Below are 18831 nucleotides of genomic sequence, written 5' to 3'. Positions count from 1 at the left end.
CAAACCAACCCTACTGCCAAACTGGAGGGAGATATTCTACCAGGGATTGCTAGAGCTTCAAACAGAATCCAGGCCCTATCCCAAATCAGCTGAAAGAGCAATGAGAGTCAGTTCACGCCTCTGTGCCTATTTCATTAGCCAGATGTGGATAATCGCACTCACTGAGGCCTGTATGGAGAGTAAACAAATACGGATGAGAAAACCAAAAGGCCCTTGGCTCTGCTTAGGCCCTGGGTATGGGATGGGCTTTGGAACTGGATGACCATTCTGTCCAGCACATTCTTAGTGCTGGAAACAAGCACTGTCTTACCAAGTCTTCACTACAGCTGGCTGAGATGGCTGCTTTTACGATGGTGATAAAAGCGACTTCATTTGCCTACTGTATTAAAGCCATGCATGTAAAGCGCTTTGCAGTGTCTGCCACATGATAGCTACTGTCATTAGACCAAGAAAGACCTATCTAGGGCAGAAACACTAGTCTGGTGGAGTTATGGATCAGGGACTCCAGTCTTAAAAAAAAAAAAAAGAAAGAAACGAAGAAAGCAAGAAAAAAAAAAAAAGTCCAGAGCCTGCACTTCCCCCATTTACCCACCAGACCGGCAGCGGCAGGCAACTGCTTTCCTAAAGCCCGATGCAGCTCTCCTGTCGTCCACCAGAGGGCGACCCAACAGGGCAGAGAGGCGAGCAGCAGCCCGACTTTGGCTCGGTGCCTTCACAGTCGGGCCAGCCTTCCAGGGCCCTAACCATCCCAGATAAGTCAGGCTGGAACCAAGTTAATAAATACAATTCAGGATTTATTAAAAACCAGGGCTCCCCTGCCGTGCCCCCCTGGCACTAAGTAATAAATAACCAGGGGAGGCACAGCTGGGGAAAGGGGAAGAGAAATCAGATCTCAAGACAGATTTTTTTAACTACCCCTCCCTCTCCCACCTCCCACCCCCTGACTATGGCTCTTGGGACATAGCACCAGCAGGCACCTCAGTCCCGGGTAGAGTGTGACCGGCACCAAGGCATGTCTTTCTTCCCTGCCCAGGAGAGGAGAAAGACCCTGGGATCTCTTGTTTCCAAGCCCTTGATGACCCCAAGACTGGCTCCCCTCCAGGGGCCAGGGCTGAAGCACCAATAGGAGGCACCTGAGGGTGGTATGGAAGGCGGGAGGGGGAGCAAGGGAATAGAACCTAGGCAGCAGAAGAGGCTGAAAGGGGGTCCGGCCCCCTCTCTGGGTTCAGCCAGTTCCTGACTGAGGGCACAATCCCCCCTCCCTTTCTCGGGGAGCCCCGTCTGTACTCAGCTGAGGATCTTTCGGGGCAATTCAACAGAGGCACGGATGAACACGGCGTCATCCCGCACGTAGTTTCGCTTACGGATATCCTGGTGGGAGATGAACTTGGGATAACCAAAGCCCAGAGAGCTCTCATCCAGGGAGCCCCGCCAAGTGCCTGGTTTTTGGAAATTCTTCCAGTTTGGGTCGGGGTGAAAGGTCTCAGTGACGTGCTGTGGCTTGGCCAGCCCAGGGTCACTCTGATCCAGCAGGGAGAAGGTGACACGGCGGGCAAACGGCCACTCGAGAAGATTGTCAAAGGCACCTGGCAGCACGCGGATGTAGAGCGAGAGGTGTGTGCCCTCACCGCTGCCATTGCCATTGAGGAACGCAGACACCTGCAGCTTGTAGCCATACTTGTGCGTGTAGAAGGCTGGGCTGAAGCACTCGAGGTTGGGCTTAGCTTTGGCTTCCTGAAGCCGCCGTCCGTAGCTGCCGATCTTCCAGATGAGCACGCCGTCACTGCCCACTGACAGCTCCTCCAGCTCCCGCCGCAGTTCCTGCAGCTCCTGCCGCTGCCGGCTCACCAGGGCGCACATCATGGCAAGGTGCGGCTTCACGCTCTCCTCCACGTGTCGGGCCATCGCCAACTTCGGGCACTGTGGGCAAAGCCCAGGGCCGCAGGGGGGTGGTGCAGAAGGGGTAGGAAGGGAGGACAGTTCTTAGTAGGCACTGGCCCTGGAGAGAGAGGGGGCCGGGGACAGGGCCCCAACTCTAAACGGGAATGACAGAGGACACTTAGGAGCCCGGCAGCGGCTGGCACAGGGAAGGACCAAAGTCTTCCGAGCAGCACAACAGGGGCCACGGAGGGCCAAGAAGGGGGCTGGCAGGAAAGCCGAGGGGTGGTGGTGGGGGTGGGGGGAGGAATAGCTCACCCTGTGCTTGCAACCGGAGTCCTTGAACGGACACAGCACCAGCGCCGTGCTGCAGCTCTCCTTCAGGTGGCCAGGCAGGTCCTCCCGTGCCACCGAGCCCACGCCGCACTGGTTGGGGCAGGGCACAGGCAAGCGCGGACACTGGTACTGGTGGCTCTAGGGCCGCAGAAGGAGAAGGATAGAGGTCAGCAGCCTGACTCCCCGCTCCCACCCCTCACACCTGCCACCTAGAAAGGGCCTCACCTGGATAGTGTCGAAGACAAACTCCTTGGTGCAGTAGGTGCAAGGCTGGGTGCGCTTGGGGCACTCGGAGGCAGTATGCTGGGCCAGCAGGCGCCGCATCATACGGGCGCCGCACTTGTTCTCACAGTACACGCTCTCCTGAGGGCACACGCCTTCGTGGCTCTGCGGAGATGCCCCGGGGGGCCAAGTTAAGGGTGCCCGGCTCAACTACACCCCTCAGCGAGGCCCCCCGCCCCAGCTTACCTCAAAGGCCTCCCCACTGAAGTCGCAGCCACAGAACTCGCACTTGAGGCGCCGCTTGGGGCAGTCGTGCTGCAAATGGGCAGGCAGGTCCCGGCGGCTCAGCTTCGTGGGGCAGCGGTTGGGGCAGGGGATGACGTTGAAGCTGCATGCATTCAGGTGGCTCTGGTGGGAAAGGAGGCGGTGAGCGCCCGCCGGGAAAGGACTCATCTCTCCCTCCCCGCCGAGGACTCACCTGCAGGTGCCGCAGTGGCCCACTCCAGCGGCAGCCCTCCTCACTGTGGATACAGCGGATGGCCAGGCCCAACACCTGCACCTCCAGCTCGGGGTCTGGGTAGATCTGGGTGGATGGGGAGGAACCGGCCAGGGTCAAAGGCTGCTCCAGTCCCCAGTCACCACCACCCCACCCTACCCCAGCCAGGCTAGCTCTACCTGAGCTTCAGGAACACGCTCTCTTGATCTATAGTCCCTTCTGTGCCCAGCGATAAAAGGCACAGGTGGTGTCTGCTCCAAAGCTGGACACCAGGGTCCCCAGCGTGCCTGTACATGACACTCCCTCCAGAGGGGCAACCAATCGGCCTGCTCAGTTCCAGGCAGCCCCCACATCCTCTGCTTCCTTCCTCCTGGTAGAGGGGTCCTGGCTGTCAGCCACGGGTCTGGCCTGCCACCCAAAGGGGAGGGGAGCACTCCCTTCGGGCACAGAGCGGCTCTGTGCACCCCCACAGGCTGGGCATTGTGCCTGCCCTCCAGGGCAAACACTGGCCTCATTTGCAAACTGGCCTGGTGGGAGGGAAGAGGCCACCTTCATGGGGGCACAAGATTCCACAGTACTGGGTTGACACTGGCCCTGAGCCAACTGGCTGCCAACAGCTCCAACCTCCACCAAGGGCAAAACCCTGTAACCTGGGCCCCCGCCTGGCACTGTAGGCTCACCTTGGCATAGTCCAAAGGAAGCTGGTCCTCAGGGCATTTGAAGACGCCTTCACTGTGAAGGGGGAGGGGATAGGGTCAGGCTCCAACTCCGGGAAGGAAGAACCCAGGCCTCACCCCCTCAACCAGGGTACCCTCCCTCCCTCACCAGACCTCTCAGCGGAGACCCCAGATCCCAGCTCTTGTCCTGAGGAGAGGGGTTCTGGGCCCACTGGAGGCAGACAGCTGCCTCTGAGAGCATTTGGCCAACAGGTGGCAGCTGGTATCCCTCCCCCCCTCACCCAGGAGGGCAGCTGGACTGGAAAAGCAACAGGACACCTGCCCTCCACCCGTTAGTTTTCACTGGCTGGGGGTACCGATGCGGGGAAGGGGGAGGTGGGGAGGTGGGCATCGATGGGCTGAAATTAAGTGGCAGGGCACCCCAGTCCCCCTTAGGATTCTTGTCCCAGAACCCAGGGCAAAGGTCAGTTTCTGGACCTTCTGGAAAGGTCCCTTTCCTCCTCCCGTGAGGGTGTGTCTTCTAAAGCAAAGAAGAGAGTCTCACCCTCAGGCAATGTTTACACTCCTATCCAGTCCTAACCAGCTGCCTATGGGAAGGGGCTGCGTGCCCCCCATTTTGCAGATGAAAGAACGGAGACATCTTCAGACAGTTCAGACAGGTTCTACTACGCTATACACACACAGGGGGCTGGGGCAAGAAAAACCCTCCAGGCAAGCTCGGCCAAGACTCTGGTCACCTAAAGGCAACCTCTGAAAGCTTCCTTTCACTAATTCACCTTGCACTAATCCCCACCGGGAGGTCAGCACCAAGAAACCTGCTGGCACACCTGCTTCCACCAACATGACCTTGCTGACCCTGGCTAGGGCCAGTCACACACATCTGGCGTGGCCTAGGCAGGGCACCGGCTCACCCAGTAGGACCCAAGGCCCTCAGGCATGGCATTCCCGTCAGATCTGAGTCAAGCAGGTGGAAGGCAGAAACCAAGAAACCAAGGCGGAAGAGGAAGCCACATGGCAGCCTGTCCATGATGCTACTCTGTAGGACCTGGGGAGTTCAGGCCCCGGGTGCTTTAAAGATCTCTAGCACCCACCTCCCCCGACCCCATCACCACCACTGGTTATGCCACCAATGCCAAGAACAATACACGTCCAGGTACTGAAGAGGTGCACCCATGCCCACAAGGCAGCCAGCGCTCCTGGACCAACCTGAGCAATAGCCCAGGCAGGAATGGGGAAAGAGGGGTGGGCAATAGGGGGAAGGGTCTGTTTGGCTGCTTCAGGAATGTGCTGATTTAGTGGTCTGGGAGACCGGGAGGGGACTGAGGCAAGTCCCCAGTCTTCAGGCAGATTAGCAGGAGCAGCTTGGGGCCCAGCCAGGACAAAGGTTCCGCCAGGGTTATGGACACCCTGGTAGGGTAGGGGGTGGTGGTGAGGGACAGAGCCTGTTCAACCACTTCTGTCCTTCGGGGGCCTCAGCTGCACAGCTCAAGAGCTGGGGAAGGGGAAGGAGAGGGGCCCAGACAGCTCCAGGCTGTGCAGTGGAGGCCCAGGCCCAGGGGAGAAAACAGGATGGGGGGAGGGGGCTGTGGGAGAGGAAGAGGGGATTTCCGGGAGGGGGAGGGGCAGAAGCTGGAGAAAGGGGCAGAGGAGGTGGTGGAGGGAAATGGCCTGACAGCCCCCTCCCCTGCTCCCTCGGAGGCTGTAAGGGTGGGTTGGCTGGGGGTGGAGGCAGGGGCTAAGCTGGCCTCATCTGGAAACCAGAGGGCCGGGGAAGGGCACCGCAGAAGACAATGGGACTGTGTGTCTGTAGGGGAGTATGTGTGTACACTGCAGGGAGGTGGGAGGAGGGTGAGGGAAAAGGAGGAGGGGGGCAGGCAGCACCGCAGCTCTGGCAGAAGCATATGTGAGGGCAGGAGCCGGCCCAGACTGGGGGGAACTGAAAACAAAGGGCCTGCTGAGATTTCCGCCAGCGACGGGCTGCGGAGGGCTAAGAGAGGGAGCGGGGTGCACTGAAGGCAGGAACCCCAGAAATGCTGTCTGCGCCCCTAACTCGCCTCAGCAGACAGGCGGCAGTGGCTGACCCAGCTGTCCCCTGTGCTCCTGGGGCACGACTTTCCCCAGGAGTGGGGGCTCCCTCATCTCGCCTCCCCACACCCGGGCCTGAACAGTTCCCAGCAAAGGAGTTTAGACTCCCGACACGGCAGAGCGCCCAGAACTCAACAGAGGCCCCAGAGCCAAGGGGCCACCTGGATCCCTAGTTCAGTTACACCCAGGATGCGCGGCCCTCCCTCACGATTTACAGACCACCCTCGGTACTCAAGATCCCCAGGGACGAGGAGGGACACCCGAACGGTTCCACGGCTTCAGGGGCGATCAGTAGCGTCACAGTTCTCCCTCTATTGTGCGACCAAAAGCAGCCCGGGTTTAATCCCACTTAAACCTTTAAGGAACTGTGTGACCGTGGGCAAGTCGCAGCCTTTGAGTCTCTTGTTTCACCATCTGTGAAATGGGAGAACAATAGCTGCCGCTCTCGGATTGCTCTTAGCTCAGGAGGTTAGATGGGCGGAAACCCGAGAGGCTTAAGGCCCTGTACGGGACCGGGACCGAGGGTTCGGTCCTCCTCTTCCCCTGCGGATTCAAAGTTCAAGGATGCGGCCGCTCCAGCTTTCAGGTGAGGGGGAGGGCCTGCCACGGGTCAGGAAGGGCGTTTTCTCCCACCTCTACCCCGCCGGCAGGCACGGAATTCTTCCGAAGGGCCCCAGGAACCTTCACATTAGTGCGTGGGGTCCTCCCTCGGGGCCTGACGTCACCGCCGCCCCGTGACGTCACGGTGGGCGCCCCTGAGGTCAGAGAGCCGCGGCGCAGACAAAGGCCCGGCGTGCCTCCAGCCTGGGCCCCTCCCCACGCTCTGTCCCCCCTCGCCACGGCCACGGCCGTTCCCCGCTCCCCACCCCCGGCCCGCACCTGAGGAACTCCTGCAGGCAGGTGTCGCAGAAGCGGTGGCCGCAGGTAGAAACCTGCACCGGCTCGCGCATGGGCTTCCCGCACAGTGGGCACAGCAGCCGCCGCTTGGGCTTCTCAAGGAACTTGTAGTCGAAGCCGGGCATGGCGGGTGGACAGCGGGCACGGGCGAGCGCGGCCGGGCACGGGGCGGCCTCACAGCCCGCGCCTCGCTCCGGCCGCGCTCCCGGCTCCGGGCGGCGCCGACTGGCGGCCGCGGCCAGCGCCCAGCCCCCGAGCCCGCGAGCCCGCCCGCCGGAAGAGGGGGTGGAGCCGCGCCCGCGGGGTCCTAGCGCCCTCCGCACCCGGCTCCCACCCACCTCGCGGGCTAGCCACTTCGGGATCGGCGGACCGCCCGCCTGGCGCCCTCCGCCGAGCGCGGGCTCCTCCTCTCTCCCTTTTGGAAGAGCGGTCGTGGCTGCTCCGCTTCTCCCCGGGGCTGGGGGGTCTCTTGACGCTGGATGGGGCGCAGGGCCCCGGCGGTCACGCTGGGCCGCACCACAAAGGTTCGCTTCTCCGGCGTCAACACCTCGGTCTCGGGGGGCCACGTGTCGCCCCGGGGCCCGGGACTCCAGCTTGCAGGTGCTAGGCAGCCGAAGCCTGGCAACCAGATCTGGGGAGCTCGGCTGGCGCAGGGAAGCCTAGCTGGGCGCTGGGCCAGAGGAACCTCGGCCCCAGCCTCAGGCTGCGCCCACATTCCTCCCTGGACCTCGGCCTTGCCCAGCCCTGGGGTGTCGGGTCTCCACCCCCATCCCCGAAGAGATCACATTCGGGGCAGGCAGTTGATGTTTTTATTGGCGCTATTTCCCAGTCATCTGGAAAACTGGTCTGGCCCAGCCAGTTACTCTTTCTCCCAACCTGCTTTGGGGGAATGGCGTGGGTGGAGGGGCAACCTTCGGCAGGGTCCCCATTCTGCAGTGGATACTTTGGTGCCCTTGCAGATACACTCCCAGTCCACTCAGAAGTTCTGTGCCTCCAGATCTCTGAGCAATGCAGAAGCCAGGCAGCCAGAATGGCCAGTCCAGGCAGGACGGGGCTTGCCCTGCTCCAAAGCTCTGAGCTGCTCTCCCAGGGGGCACCAGCGACTTATTCTCTAATTGTGCTGGGGGTAAAGGGCAGGGTCTGGGTGGAGCCACAGCTGCCTCCAGCTTTTTCCTGCCAAGACACTGGAGACCACCCTGCTTGGGAAGGTTGGGTCTGGTTTCCGACCCTAGCCAGGCTGGACCCTGAGGATACCAACTTAAAAGGGGTGGGAAGAGAAAAAAGATGTTGGGGGAATGGGGTGGTTGGGGTTTCCGGATCCAGGGCCAAAGGAGAGTGGCTGTTCCGCTGGTTCTTCTCCGGCACTGAGGACACTCCAGTGCTGGTGGGGACAGTCCTCTGCAAGTGTCTGGAGTTTTCAAGCATGTTCCGATGAGCAGCAATATTGGGGTGGTCCAGCAGTGTATCTAGATGCCTCACGGTGGGATGGGCTCATCTGTAACCGCTGGAGGTACAAATGAGAAACCCCTGCAGACACCCAGAGGGCAGTGCCTCCAGCAAGGGATACCCACCTTCGCTCCCACTCCCACACACACTGTGCCCTGGACTCTGGACCTTGACCGGCCAGAAACAGAGTTTCAAACTAAACTGGACTGGGGGTAGCAGAAAGAATGCCTTTGGGCCCTGGGAAGCACTGGGAACAGTCCTTCAAGTGAGGCCCAAGAAGTAGACTCCCTTGCCTTCACCAGGCAGGCAGCTGTCTTACCCAACAGCTTCTGCTTTCATTTATCTGGAGGCTTAACATGCTCTTAGTGCTTTGGGCTGTGACCACTGGGGGATGGGAGGGTGGGCAGGGCCCCCACCACTGGATTAAACTTTGTGGAGGTGAGGCGGGAAAAGGTAACAACTCACGACGGACAGCCAGGAGAGTGTTTCCATGGCAACAGGACACAGACGTCACTGTGTAGGGATGTGTCTCCTGCAGCTGCACTGGCCGAGGGAGTCCAGCATCCTCATCCCGTCTTCCTAGTCGACCTCGGGCCCCTTTCCCCCAAGAGTACACTTCACCTTCTGCCAAAGAGAATCCCAAGGACGGGAAGAGGAGGACACGGCTTAGTAAGCAGCTACCCTCCATCCATCTAGCCCCAAGAGGAGGTTCAGCAGCCCTGAGTGGGATACCACCCCCATCCCCACTGCCCATGGGCCTGCCAGCACCCCTATCTGGCCCCACAGTGCCCACGGATCAATCACCTGTCCCAATGGCTACAGTGAAGGCATCCCCACAGGCCACCATTGCTATCTTGATGTTCTGCAGGCCTTGGACTTGACAAGGTGCCCTGCTGACCCGGCGGACATGGGTACCCAACTGCCCGTGCTGATTGCTGCCAAAAGTGTAGCAGTCACCAGAGGCTGTAGGGGAGGAAAGAGGAGGGGATAGGGGCTGTCTCAGCTGAGATCCTGAGGAGACGGGGGAGTCCACCCGTGGCCTCCTGGGCCTGGGTCCTACTCACCAGTCACGGCAGCTGAGTGAGCAGTGCCCAGGTCCACACTGAGCAGGGGCTCCTGGTCGAGGGGTGCAGAGCCTAGTGGTGTGAAGCTCAGGGCCTCCTCCACCTGCTGGTGGGGGGCAGTCTCCTCCCCCAGGGAGAGGGGGTCCAGGCCCAGTTTGTTGAACCTGAAGGTAAAACCAGAAGCCAAGTCCGACTGGTGGTTTGCACAGACCCTCCTGACCCCACCAATGTGTGCCAGGGCTGGTTCCCAGAGGACAGTTCCCACCCTGGGTTGAACCCAGCAGTGTGCTCAGCCCCACCCTCAGCTTGGACCCTGGGGGGAAGGTAGGCAATGACGGACAGAGCATTAGCAGCCAGGGAGGGGGAGGGCAGTCTAGTCATCCCACTGGACCCATTTACCTGTTACTCCCACAGGCCAGGGCTCGGCCTGGGACAGTGAGGATCATGGAAGAGTCAATGCCACATATCACCCGCTGGGCTTCCTGTCCTGGGGGCATGGACACCTGCTGGGGGCAGCTGTGGGACTCCCTGGTACCCAGTCCCAGCCGGCCTACAAGGAGAAACAAGGATGGGGCTAGTTTGGATTTTAGGGTTGGTGATGCCAGGATGCGGACCAGCCATGGAGAGGCGGTAATGGCGTGAGTTAAGGCTGTGCCCTCTGCCAGAAATAGCTAAGCTCTGTGGTCAAAATCCTACTCCCCCTTAATGCCCTGTTCAGATGCCAACTCTGTCTCCTCCAGGGATGTCCCATGCCATTCCTTGAGTTCCCACATCTCTGGACCTTGGGGGGAGCCCTGATGTTGTCTGTTCTTTATTGTAGGGAGATGTCATCCCTCCCCCCACTAGGCCAGGAGGACAGAAACTCCATGTTTTTAAGTCCTCTCTAGTTTCCAATGCCCAGCATGACATCTGACCCAGAGAGGGCCGCCGGATGAAAGAGATCTCTCACTACATCATAAGCCCCTGAAGGAAGGTATTCCTCCTCATCTTGTCTCTGCACCCAGCACAGGAGGGGCTTGTACTAGATGGGCAGTAAAGTTTTGGTGAATGAAGAAATGAATGGAATCGGCTTAAGAGAAAAGAGGGAGAAGAGGTCAGGGTTGGGAGGTGGGTATGAAGTCCTCTTCAAGTCCCAGTCAGGGTGCTGTGAGATAGAACCTAGAAGCTTGAACAGGGAGGAAAGCTTACCACCGTCTCCGCGGCCCCAGGCAAAGAGTTCTCGCTCAGTGGACAGGGCCAGCACGTGGGACGCTCCACAGGCCACCTGCACCATCTCATAGCCCAGCAGGGCCTCCACAATGGTGGGCTAGAGAGAGAGAGAGAGGAAGAAAGAGATAGTAGGCAAGGGGCCTGGACTGCTGCCTGGCCTCAGCATCCCATGGAGGGATGATGAAGAAGTTGGAGGCTGCAAATTCTCACCAGACAGCTGTGTCTTTAACACACACACACACACACACACACACACACACATGCACACACACGCATGCACTGCCACCACTGGGGAAGCCTGGTCTTTCTGTACTTCCCCTGGTGTTGCTCAGAACAGGTGCAACCCAGGAGCTAGAGGGACCGGTGGCTGCTGGGGATTCCCGGCCCCCAACTCGGGTGTCAGCTGTCAGATGTGCACTCCTTGCCACCACCCCACTTCCTCCTCCCCCAAGTACCTGCAGCACCCACCTGGCTGAGGTCATTGAGGCTGCCATGGCCTAGGCACCCATTGCTGCCACTGCCAAAGGTCATGATGATACCTCGGTCTGCAGAGAGGGGTGGTGAGGAAAAAGAAGGGAGAGAGGTTGGGCTGTTTTTCCAGAGAGGCCAGTCCATGGGTTGGAAGAGAAAGAAGTTGGAAGCAAAGGCTGGAAGAATGGGGCAGAAGGTAGAAAAGGACAGGCAGGATATCTCTTTGGTTGAGTTTGGACAAGAGACAGCCTCTGAGCTGTAGATCTGAGCTTTCCAAGTCTGTCACTCAGCCTCCCTCAAATGAAGATAATCTACAGTAACTACCTCGCCAGGCCTGTTGTGAAGGGTAAAGGAGACTGTGTAAGTAAAGCACCTCTCTCTCTCAAAATATTAAATACACCTTAAAAAAATAATAAAGCGGGGCACCTGGGTGGCTCAGTGGGTTAAAGCCTCTGCCTTCGGCATAGGTCATGATCCCAGGGTCCTGGGATCGAGCCCCACATCAGGCTCTCTACTCAGCGGGGAGCTTGCTTCCTCCTCTCTTTCTCTGCCTGCCTCTCCGCCTACTTGTGATCTCTGTCAAATAAGTAAATAAAATCTAAATAATAATAATAATAATAATAATAAAGCACCTGATGCAAGATAACAAGTAGAGCATTAATGAGTGCGCAAATGACAACCAGTGAGGGGAGCTGCTCTGGGGGGGCCTTCTCAGACTCTGTGGAATGCCCCAGGATAGTCCCCTGCTGGACTCACCGGTCAGGCAGGCTGTGAAGAGGTCCCCACAGGCCACATGCTTGATAGTCACGCCCGACTGGCCCTCCAGGAAACGGGAGACGAACTGGGGCTGCTGCTGCTCCACCGCCCCAGGCAGGAGGGCGCCCCCTCCTGCGCCTAGGGGCGGGGCCTGTGGAGGGCATGGGTGGGGCCTGAGTGGCCCCTCAGGACTTACCCCCCCCTTCACTGGACCCCAGGCTCCCCCCACCCAACAGCCTGCTCACCTCCCACAAGATAAGGCGTCCAGAGCGCGTGACGCCCGCCTTCTGCGTGCGTCCGGCCGCCACCTGGACCACTTCTGTGTTGAGCATCGGCAGCCGCAGCGGGGTGCTCAGCCCGCCACCCCACGCGTACACGGACGACAGTGGTGGCGGAATGGCCGGCCGGGGGGGTCCCCGGGGTATGCCTGCGGGACACCGTGTCAGGTCTATTAAACTGGTGGGAATGGCTTGTCATCGGGGAGGCACCGGAGGTCGGCTCTGACTTACCCCTGCAGCGGGAGCCGGTGGTCCTGCTTCCTGGGCTGCAGCCCGGGGCCATGGGTGGCCCAGGGACCAGGGACTTCTCTGCCCTGTGGGTCAAATGGGGGCTTCAGGACACGGACCGTTCCTGGCACCTGCCCTCCCACCCCCCATCCCCCCACCCCCCAACACACCACACACGCAGGAACAGAGGATTTGCCCAGGCTTATTGTGCTGCTCTCACTTTCACACACACACACACACACACACACACACCCGCTTCCCAGAGCTACAGCACCCCCCCACTCCCCACACAGGCCTCCTCATGCGGACACTGCCCAGATCAGTGTGAAGGTTGAGGAGGGCGCGGATGCAGAGGGGCTGCGCCATAATGTGGCTGAGCGGTGGACGCTGTGAGGGCTCCAGGCTGAGCAGACTGAGGACAAGCTGGCGCAGCTCAGGGCTGTACCGGTCAGAGATTGGTGCAAAGGTGCCACTCATGATCTTCAGGACCAGTGCTGGCAGGTTCTGTGGAAGCACCAAGGGTAAGGTTGGCCAGAGCCTGTCCCAGGCTCTTGGGTGGCAGCACCTCCTGCCTCCAGGTCTAACCGGAGGGTCAAAGCCTTGCACCACGAACCTGCAGTCTGACGAGGGGACTCTGGATAGGAACTCCTGATAGGGGAGCTGCAGCTATGTCCTCAGAAACCCTAGGTGGTTGGTTGGGAGAACTCAGGTCAGGTCTTGCCCTTGGTGAAAGCAGCGGGGGTTGGGGGCAGTCTCTAATCTGGTGGGAGAGCCCTGCTCTCAGGAGTCCTCAGTTTAACGGGGGACCCAAGCCTGAGGGAAGCCACAGCCCAGCCATGGGGTAATTTCCCAGTCTGACGAGGGAAACAACTCCACCACAAGGGAAGGAACACAGAAGTGGCTGGAGCCAAGGACTTCTAGGGCAGGGAGATAGACATAGATATTTCTCACTTGTCTCTCTGGGGGTATAACTCACCGCAGCTTCAAAGGCCCTCTTGAGGCTGGCCAGTTCATAGAGGACACAGCCCAGGGCCCAGATGTCACTCTTCTGGTTGTAAGGCTTGCCCTCACACAGTTCAGGGGAGATGTAGCACGGGGTGCCCACCACCTGCAAGAGGGAAGCAGATCTTATTACAGCTTAGGGGAGAGAAGGCTCTGTCCAAGGCCCAATGGAGACTGCTTCCTCCTGCAGGACCAACCAGCCCGGGGCGGGGGGGCAGGGGGCCAAGGTCTTGGGAAGGGAGGGGGTTGGGACGCAGAGTGAGCCTTGGCCCTCAAAACCCCTCCAGCACCCATGAAGTCCCCTCTGTGCCCAGGCACCGTGTAGGCCTTGCTCTTGCTACTAAGGATCTTGGAGATGCCGAAGTCCCCAATCTTGACAACCATGCGGTGTTTGTCCAGAAGGATGTTTTGAGTCTTGAGGTCCCGGTGCAGGATGAGATGGGTGTGCACGTGGTGCAGTGCGAGCAGGATCTGCACAAAGAAGTGTAGGATGGTCTCTTCCTCCAGCAGGGAATTACAGCGCTTCTGGATAAACTCGGCCAGCGTGCCACCTGAAGCAGGAAGGAACTAGCTAAGGTCTAGTCTTTTCCCGTGCCTGGCACTCTCCTGTTAAGAAATCAACAGCGGGGGGCGCCTGGGTGGCTCAGTGGGTTAAGCCGCTGCCTTCTGCTCAGGTCATGATCTCAGGGTCCTGGGATCGAGTCCCGCATCAGGCTCTCTGCTCAGCAGGGAGCCTGCTTCCCTCTCTCTCTCTCTGCCTGCCTCTCTGTGTACTGTGATCTCTCTCTGTCAAATAAATAATTATCTGTCAAATAAATAAATAAAATCTTTAAAAAAAAAAAAAGAAATCAACAGCGGAAAAAAAAAAAGAAAGAAACCAACAGTGCAGACAGGGCAAGGGTCTACCAGCCTTGCACACCTGGTGTCACAACCCTATACCTGTGAACTGCCATCAAACCCAGTCTGAGGATGGAAGCTGGCTGATCTGGGTCTGCTTGTCCCAGAAGAGAGGGGCCCTTGGAGCCAGGCCAATGTGAGGAGGCTGGCCCACCTGGTGCATACTCCATGGCAATCATGAGTGCCTTGTCCTCCAGGAAGTTCTCATAGTACTCGATGACATTGGGGTGGTTGAGCAGCTTGAGGACCTGGCACTCATTTTGGGCTGCCTGCCGCTCTTCTTTGGTCATTTGCTCCACTGGGATCTGCTTAATGATCACCAGCTTCTGGTCAGCCTTGCGCAGGCACAGGTGCACAATCCTGGGGACACAGAGCACAGGGGTGGATCCCAGCTGAGCTTCCAGCCACACATCAGGCAGGGCAGACCTGGTCACTGGATGCTCCTTAGGAGAGGGGAAACAGGCATGGAGACTAAGAGGTCATCTAAAATGCATAGGACAAGTTCAAGAATAGGGATAACTGGCCACAAACACTGTGTGTGAGACCTGGGGCAAGTCATTTAACCTGAGGCTTGGTTTCAGCACAGGCACAGTGAAGTTAGTCTTGATCGTCCTTAGTGCGCACAGATTTCAGAGTTAACTGCCTGGGTTCAAATCCTGGCTCCTCCTTGTATTACTTACCTGGTTTGGGATTATATGACATATTCATCTGGAAACCAGAATCAATTTCCCTGGGTTGTTGAGAGCATGAGTGGAAGCTGTTCATACTATTATTTTCTTCCAACTCTGGACAGTGGCCATAAAAGCAGTGTTCCTAGTCTCCTTCACAACTATATCCCCAGAGCACAACCCAGCATTTAGCACACAGTAGGGGGTCAATAAGTATCTGCTGAATGAATGGACTATAAGAGGATCATCTGAGTATCAAATTTATATTTCCATCTCAAACCTCTCCTCTGAGCCCCAGACTAACAAATCCAACTACCTGCTTTGTATTTCTACCAGAGTGACTTGCAAACATTCTAATTTTTTTAAAGATTTTATTTAATTTTTTTAAAAGATTTTATTTATTTATTTGACAGAGAGAGATCACAAATAGGCAGAGAGGCAGGCAGAGAGAGAGAGAGGAGGAAGCAGGCTCCCTGCTGAGCAGAGAGCCTGATGCGGAACTTGATCCCGGACCCCGAGATCATGACCTGAGCTGAAGGCAGCGGCTTAACCCACTGAGCCACCCAGGTGCCCCTAAAAGATTTTATTTGTCAGAGAGACAGAGCATTCAGGAGTGACCAGTACAAGGAGGGGGAGTGGCAGGCAGAGGGAGAAGCAGGCTCCCCCCAGTGAGCAACGCACCTGATGCAGCACTTGAGCCCAGGACCCTGGGATCATAACCTGAGGTGAAGGCAGACACTTAACAGACTGAGCCACCCATGCATCCTGCATCTTAAATTTTAACAAATTCAAAATAAAACTTTTGATTTCTGCCCCCAAACCTTTTCTTCCTCAGCCTCTTCCATCTCAGTAACTGATAAAACCATTCAAGTCAGACACCTGGGGGTGTCTGGGTAGTTCAGTAGTTAATACTCTGCTCAGTCGTGATCCCAGAGTCTTGGGATCCTGTCCTGCCTCAGTCTCCCTGCTCCGTGGGAAGCTTCTCCCTCTCCCACTCCCCCGGCTTGTGTTACCTCTCTTGAAGTATCTCTGTCAAATAAAATCTTTTTTCTTTTTAAAGATTTTATTTATTTATTTATTTGACAGACAGAGATCACAAGAGAGAGGTAGGCAGAGGTAAAGATGGGGAAGCAGGCTCCCCACTGAGCAGAGAGAGAGATGCAGGGCTGGCTCCTAAGACCCTGAGATCATGACCTGAGCTGAAGGCAGAGACTTAACCCACTGACCCACCCAGGCGCCCCCATAAATAAAAATCTTTAAAAAAGGGGGGTGCCTGGGTGGCTCAAAGGGTGAAGCCTCTACCTTGGGCTCAGGTCATGATCTCAGGGTCCTGGGATCCAGCTCTGTATCAGGCTCTCTGCTCAGCAGGGAGCCTGCTTCCCTCTTTTTCTGCCTGCCTCTCTGCCTACTTGTGATCTCTCTCTCTCTCTGTCAAATAAATAAAATCTTAAAAAAAAAAAAAAAAGGAATTTAAAAAAAAGACACCTGGGGACACCTGGGTGGCTCAGTTGGTTAAGCAGCTGCCTTTGGCTCAGGTCGTGATCCCGGCGTCCTGGGATCGAGTCCCACATCGGGCTCCTTGCTCCGAGGGGAGCCTGCTTGTCCCTCTGACTCTGCCTGCCACTCTGTCTGCCTGTGCTCGCTCTCTCTCTCTCTCTCTCTCTGACAAATAAATAAATAAAATCTTTAAAAAAAAAAAAAAAGACACCTGAAAATCACGCCAAAATCTTTCCTGTTTCCACTTCTAAAATAATATGAACTCATCCATTTCTGACTTGCAGCCAGAATGACATTTTAAAAATGCAAATCAGGGGCACCTGGGTGGCGCAGTGGGTTAAGCAGCTGCCTTCTGCTCAGGTCATGATCCCAGGACCCTGGAATGAGGCCATATCCGGCTCCCTGCTCAGCAAGGAGTCTGCTTCTCCCTCTCCCCCTGCCCCCTCCTTCTCTCTCTCTATCTCACACACACACACACTCTCTCTCAAATAAATAAAATCTTTAAAACAAATAAAAAAAAATAAAAATGCAAATCACATCAAGACCATTCATTCTGCTTAAACCCCTTCCCTTTTACACTTCGAATAAACCCAACCTCTTTACCTCTGCCTATTAGGCCATCAGCTGTCCTCTGTGACAATCACATTTTATACCATTCTCTCTCTCTCTCTCTCTATATATATATATATACCATCCTTTACTTTGCCCACTACATTCCAACTTCACCAGTCTTTTTCTCAGTTCCTTGAATACTCTGAAGTCCTTCCCGCGTGAGGATATGCTGCTTCCTCTGCCTGAAAAGCTCTAGCCTTCACCTTCGGATTACTGGTTTTCATCCCTCAAGTCTTGGCTTTACAATTCACCTCTCAAAGAGAAATTTTCCTTCACCACCCCAAATAAGTAGTCGTGGTGTATGCCACGTTCGCAGCTTGTTAACAATTGCTTTAGGATCTTGTTTATTGTATTATTTTACTACAGTCTACAAGCCCCGAGAGGGAAAAAAAAACACGCCTATTTTGGACTTTACTGTACACTCGGCGCCGAGAGCCTGATGGGTATAGCTAGCGCTCAATATTTGTTGAATGGCTGAGTCAGGTATCAGAGAACGGAACTCTGCGGCGGCGCAGAGGCTTGCCCGCCGGGGCTCGAAGGGGGGTGGGGGGGCGTGACCTCGTTAGAGGCGGAGTCTCCCAACTAGGACCGGGACCGGAAGCCTGGGCGGGGCTTTCCAAGCGGCCTCTCACGCCTCGGGGCGGGGCTAACCGGGCAGCGAATTCGCTGTAGAGTTGGGGCTCATTTTCCCTCTCCCCGACCAATTCCTTCCCCAGATCCCTGGCTCACCCGAAGGCACCTCTCCCCACCACTCGGATCCGCTCGTACTTCTCCATCTCGTTTCTCAGAGTCACATTTCCGGAACCCACCCCCCACCCAGACGCGGCGCGTGCGCGGACCCGCCCACCCTGTGGCCGCACCCCCGACACTGTAAGATAATTGCGGGGCGGAGCAAGGGAAATCGGTGTGAGTTTCGGCTTTGCATTTGTCTAGTGCCGTTTGCACGTCCTTGCAGCTCACTCCCACAGTTACTTTTTCAGAATCCCAGAAATGGGGTTTTATGGCATTTCTTGGCGCGCTTGGCAGCTAGGACGGTACCAGCCATTCCCTACACACGTGTTCGCATCTGGCCCTCACAAAGCTTTAGACCCGAGGGCTGCTCTTCACAACCAGTGAGGATGGAAAGCGAGGACCAATCTCCCTAACCCACTTCTTTTTCTTTAAGATTGTATTTATTTGAGACAGGGAGAGCAGGAGCGGGCAGAGGAAGGCAGAGGTAGAGGGAAAAGCACATTCCCCGCTGAGCGGGGAGCCCCACGCGGGGCTCCATCACAGGACCCTGAGATCGTGTCCTGAGTGGAAAGCAGACGCTTAACCGAGTCACCCGGGCGCCCATCTCAGCCCACCTCTTTGCTCACTAGTGACACTATTTCAGGAGAGAGCGGATTCTCATTGGCACGCAAATGATAAACTACCAAAACTACGAAGAGCGTTAGCATTCTCGGTTTGTGGGGCAGGGATCAGGGTTAGTTTCGTGTTTGCCTAGGGAGGGACCGGGGAAACCCCGAGCCTTGCACACTGATTCACCTAGGGAGAAGGAGACTCCAGGCTGTCCCAACAAGTGAGCATCGCCCGCGTCAGCACTCTCATCACACCCCTCCCTCCCCCGCAACTTTGCCACCGGTAATCCGCCTTCGAGGCTCAACTGTAAGGAGAATCGCCTTGTGGGGAAGATGGGAGGGATGTAGACCACTATGTGAAAGCATCAGAGAGAGGAGGGAGAGCTGTTTGACCGGTGTGGGATCAAGGCTTCTGCCTAAACGTAAGGGGCTGGTTAGTGTGATTGTCTAAGGTCTTGGCCGGAAGTGAGTATAATTCCTGTTGTCTCCCTGTGCCTCCTGCTCTGTTCGAGCTCCATAAAAGCTAAGGAGCAAGAGGATGGTGATTAGCTAAGAGTCAGCGTCCCTGTTTCTGAGTGAGTGAGGAATGTGAGGAAAGGAGTGTTTATGTTCTGTCCCGCCCCACCCCTCAAAAGAGACTCAAACCTGTCCACCTGGAAAGACCACGAGAGGGGCCCTACGAGGGGCCCTCGGTGTGGCTGGCTCAGGCTGCTGTTGGCTGATGAACAAAGCTGTCCTGGGAGCAAAGGGAAGTGCAGAGGGGAAAAGCCGC

At 57.1% G+C, this 18831-nt stretch overlaps 2 protein-coding genes across 4 annotated transcripts; both read right to left on the bottom strand.

Moving 5' to 3' along the window:
* Positions 1 to 773: 773 nt before the first annotated feature.
* On the bottom strand, positions 774 to 6803 carry TRAF4 (TNF receptor associated factor 4). The gene is made up of 7 exons (XM_059380437.1): positions 6574 to 6803; positions 3613 to 3664; positions 2915 to 3019; positions 2683 to 2844; positions 2440 to 2601; positions 2197 to 2352; positions 774 to 1920 (listed from the first exon to the last, which is right to left on the bottom strand). Exons 1-7 carry the CDS (start codon positions 6714 to 6716, stop codon positions 1288 to 1290), a joined length of 1413 nt encoding a protein of 470 aa, XP_059236420.1. The 5' UTR covers positions 6717 to 6803; the 3' UTR covers positions 774 to 1287.
* Positions 6804 to 7386: 583 nt separating this feature from the next.
* On the bottom strand, positions 7387 to 17553 carry NEK8 (NIMA related kinase 8). 3 transcript variants are annotated; one of them, XM_059380434.1, is made up of 15 exons: positions 17449 to 17553; positions 14097 to 14302; positions 13364 to 13596; positions 13020 to 13151; positions 12339 to 12547; positions 12047 to 12129; positions 11783 to 11964; positions 11538 to 11688; positions 10779 to 10855; positions 10290 to 10407; positions 9501 to 9651; positions 9102 to 9265; positions 8842 to 9000; positions 8503 to 8661; positions 7387 to 8095 (listed from the first exon to the last, which is right to left on the bottom strand). In XM_059380434.1, exons 1-15 carry the CDS (start codon positions 17493 to 17495, stop codon positions 8067 to 8069), a joined length of 2100 nt encoding a protein of 699 aa, XP_059236417.1. In that variant the 5' UTR covers positions 17496 to 17553; the 3' UTR covers positions 7387 to 8066. The 3 variants fall into 3 exon arrangements, with proteins under 3 accessions (XP_059236417.1, XP_059236418.1, XP_059236419.1); XM_059380435.1 differs by having other exon boundaries at positions 7387 to 8086; XM_059380436.1 differs by lacking the exon at positions 17449 to 17553 and having other exon boundaries at positions 13364 to 13516; positions 14097 to 14189.
* Positions 17554 to 18831: the final 1278 nt, after the last annotated feature.

This window comes from Mustela nigripes, chromosome 16 (genome assembly GCF_022355385.1).
Source record: "Mustela nigripes isolate SB6536 chromosome 16, MUSNIG.SB6536, whole genome shotgun sequence".
NCBI classification, from domain to species: domain Eukaryota; kingdom Metazoa; phylum Chordata; class Mammalia; order Carnivora; family Mustelidae; genus Mustela; species Mustela nigripes.
Note: the sequence above shows the minus strand (reverse complement) of the source record. Positions and strands in the feature narration are given on the sequence as shown.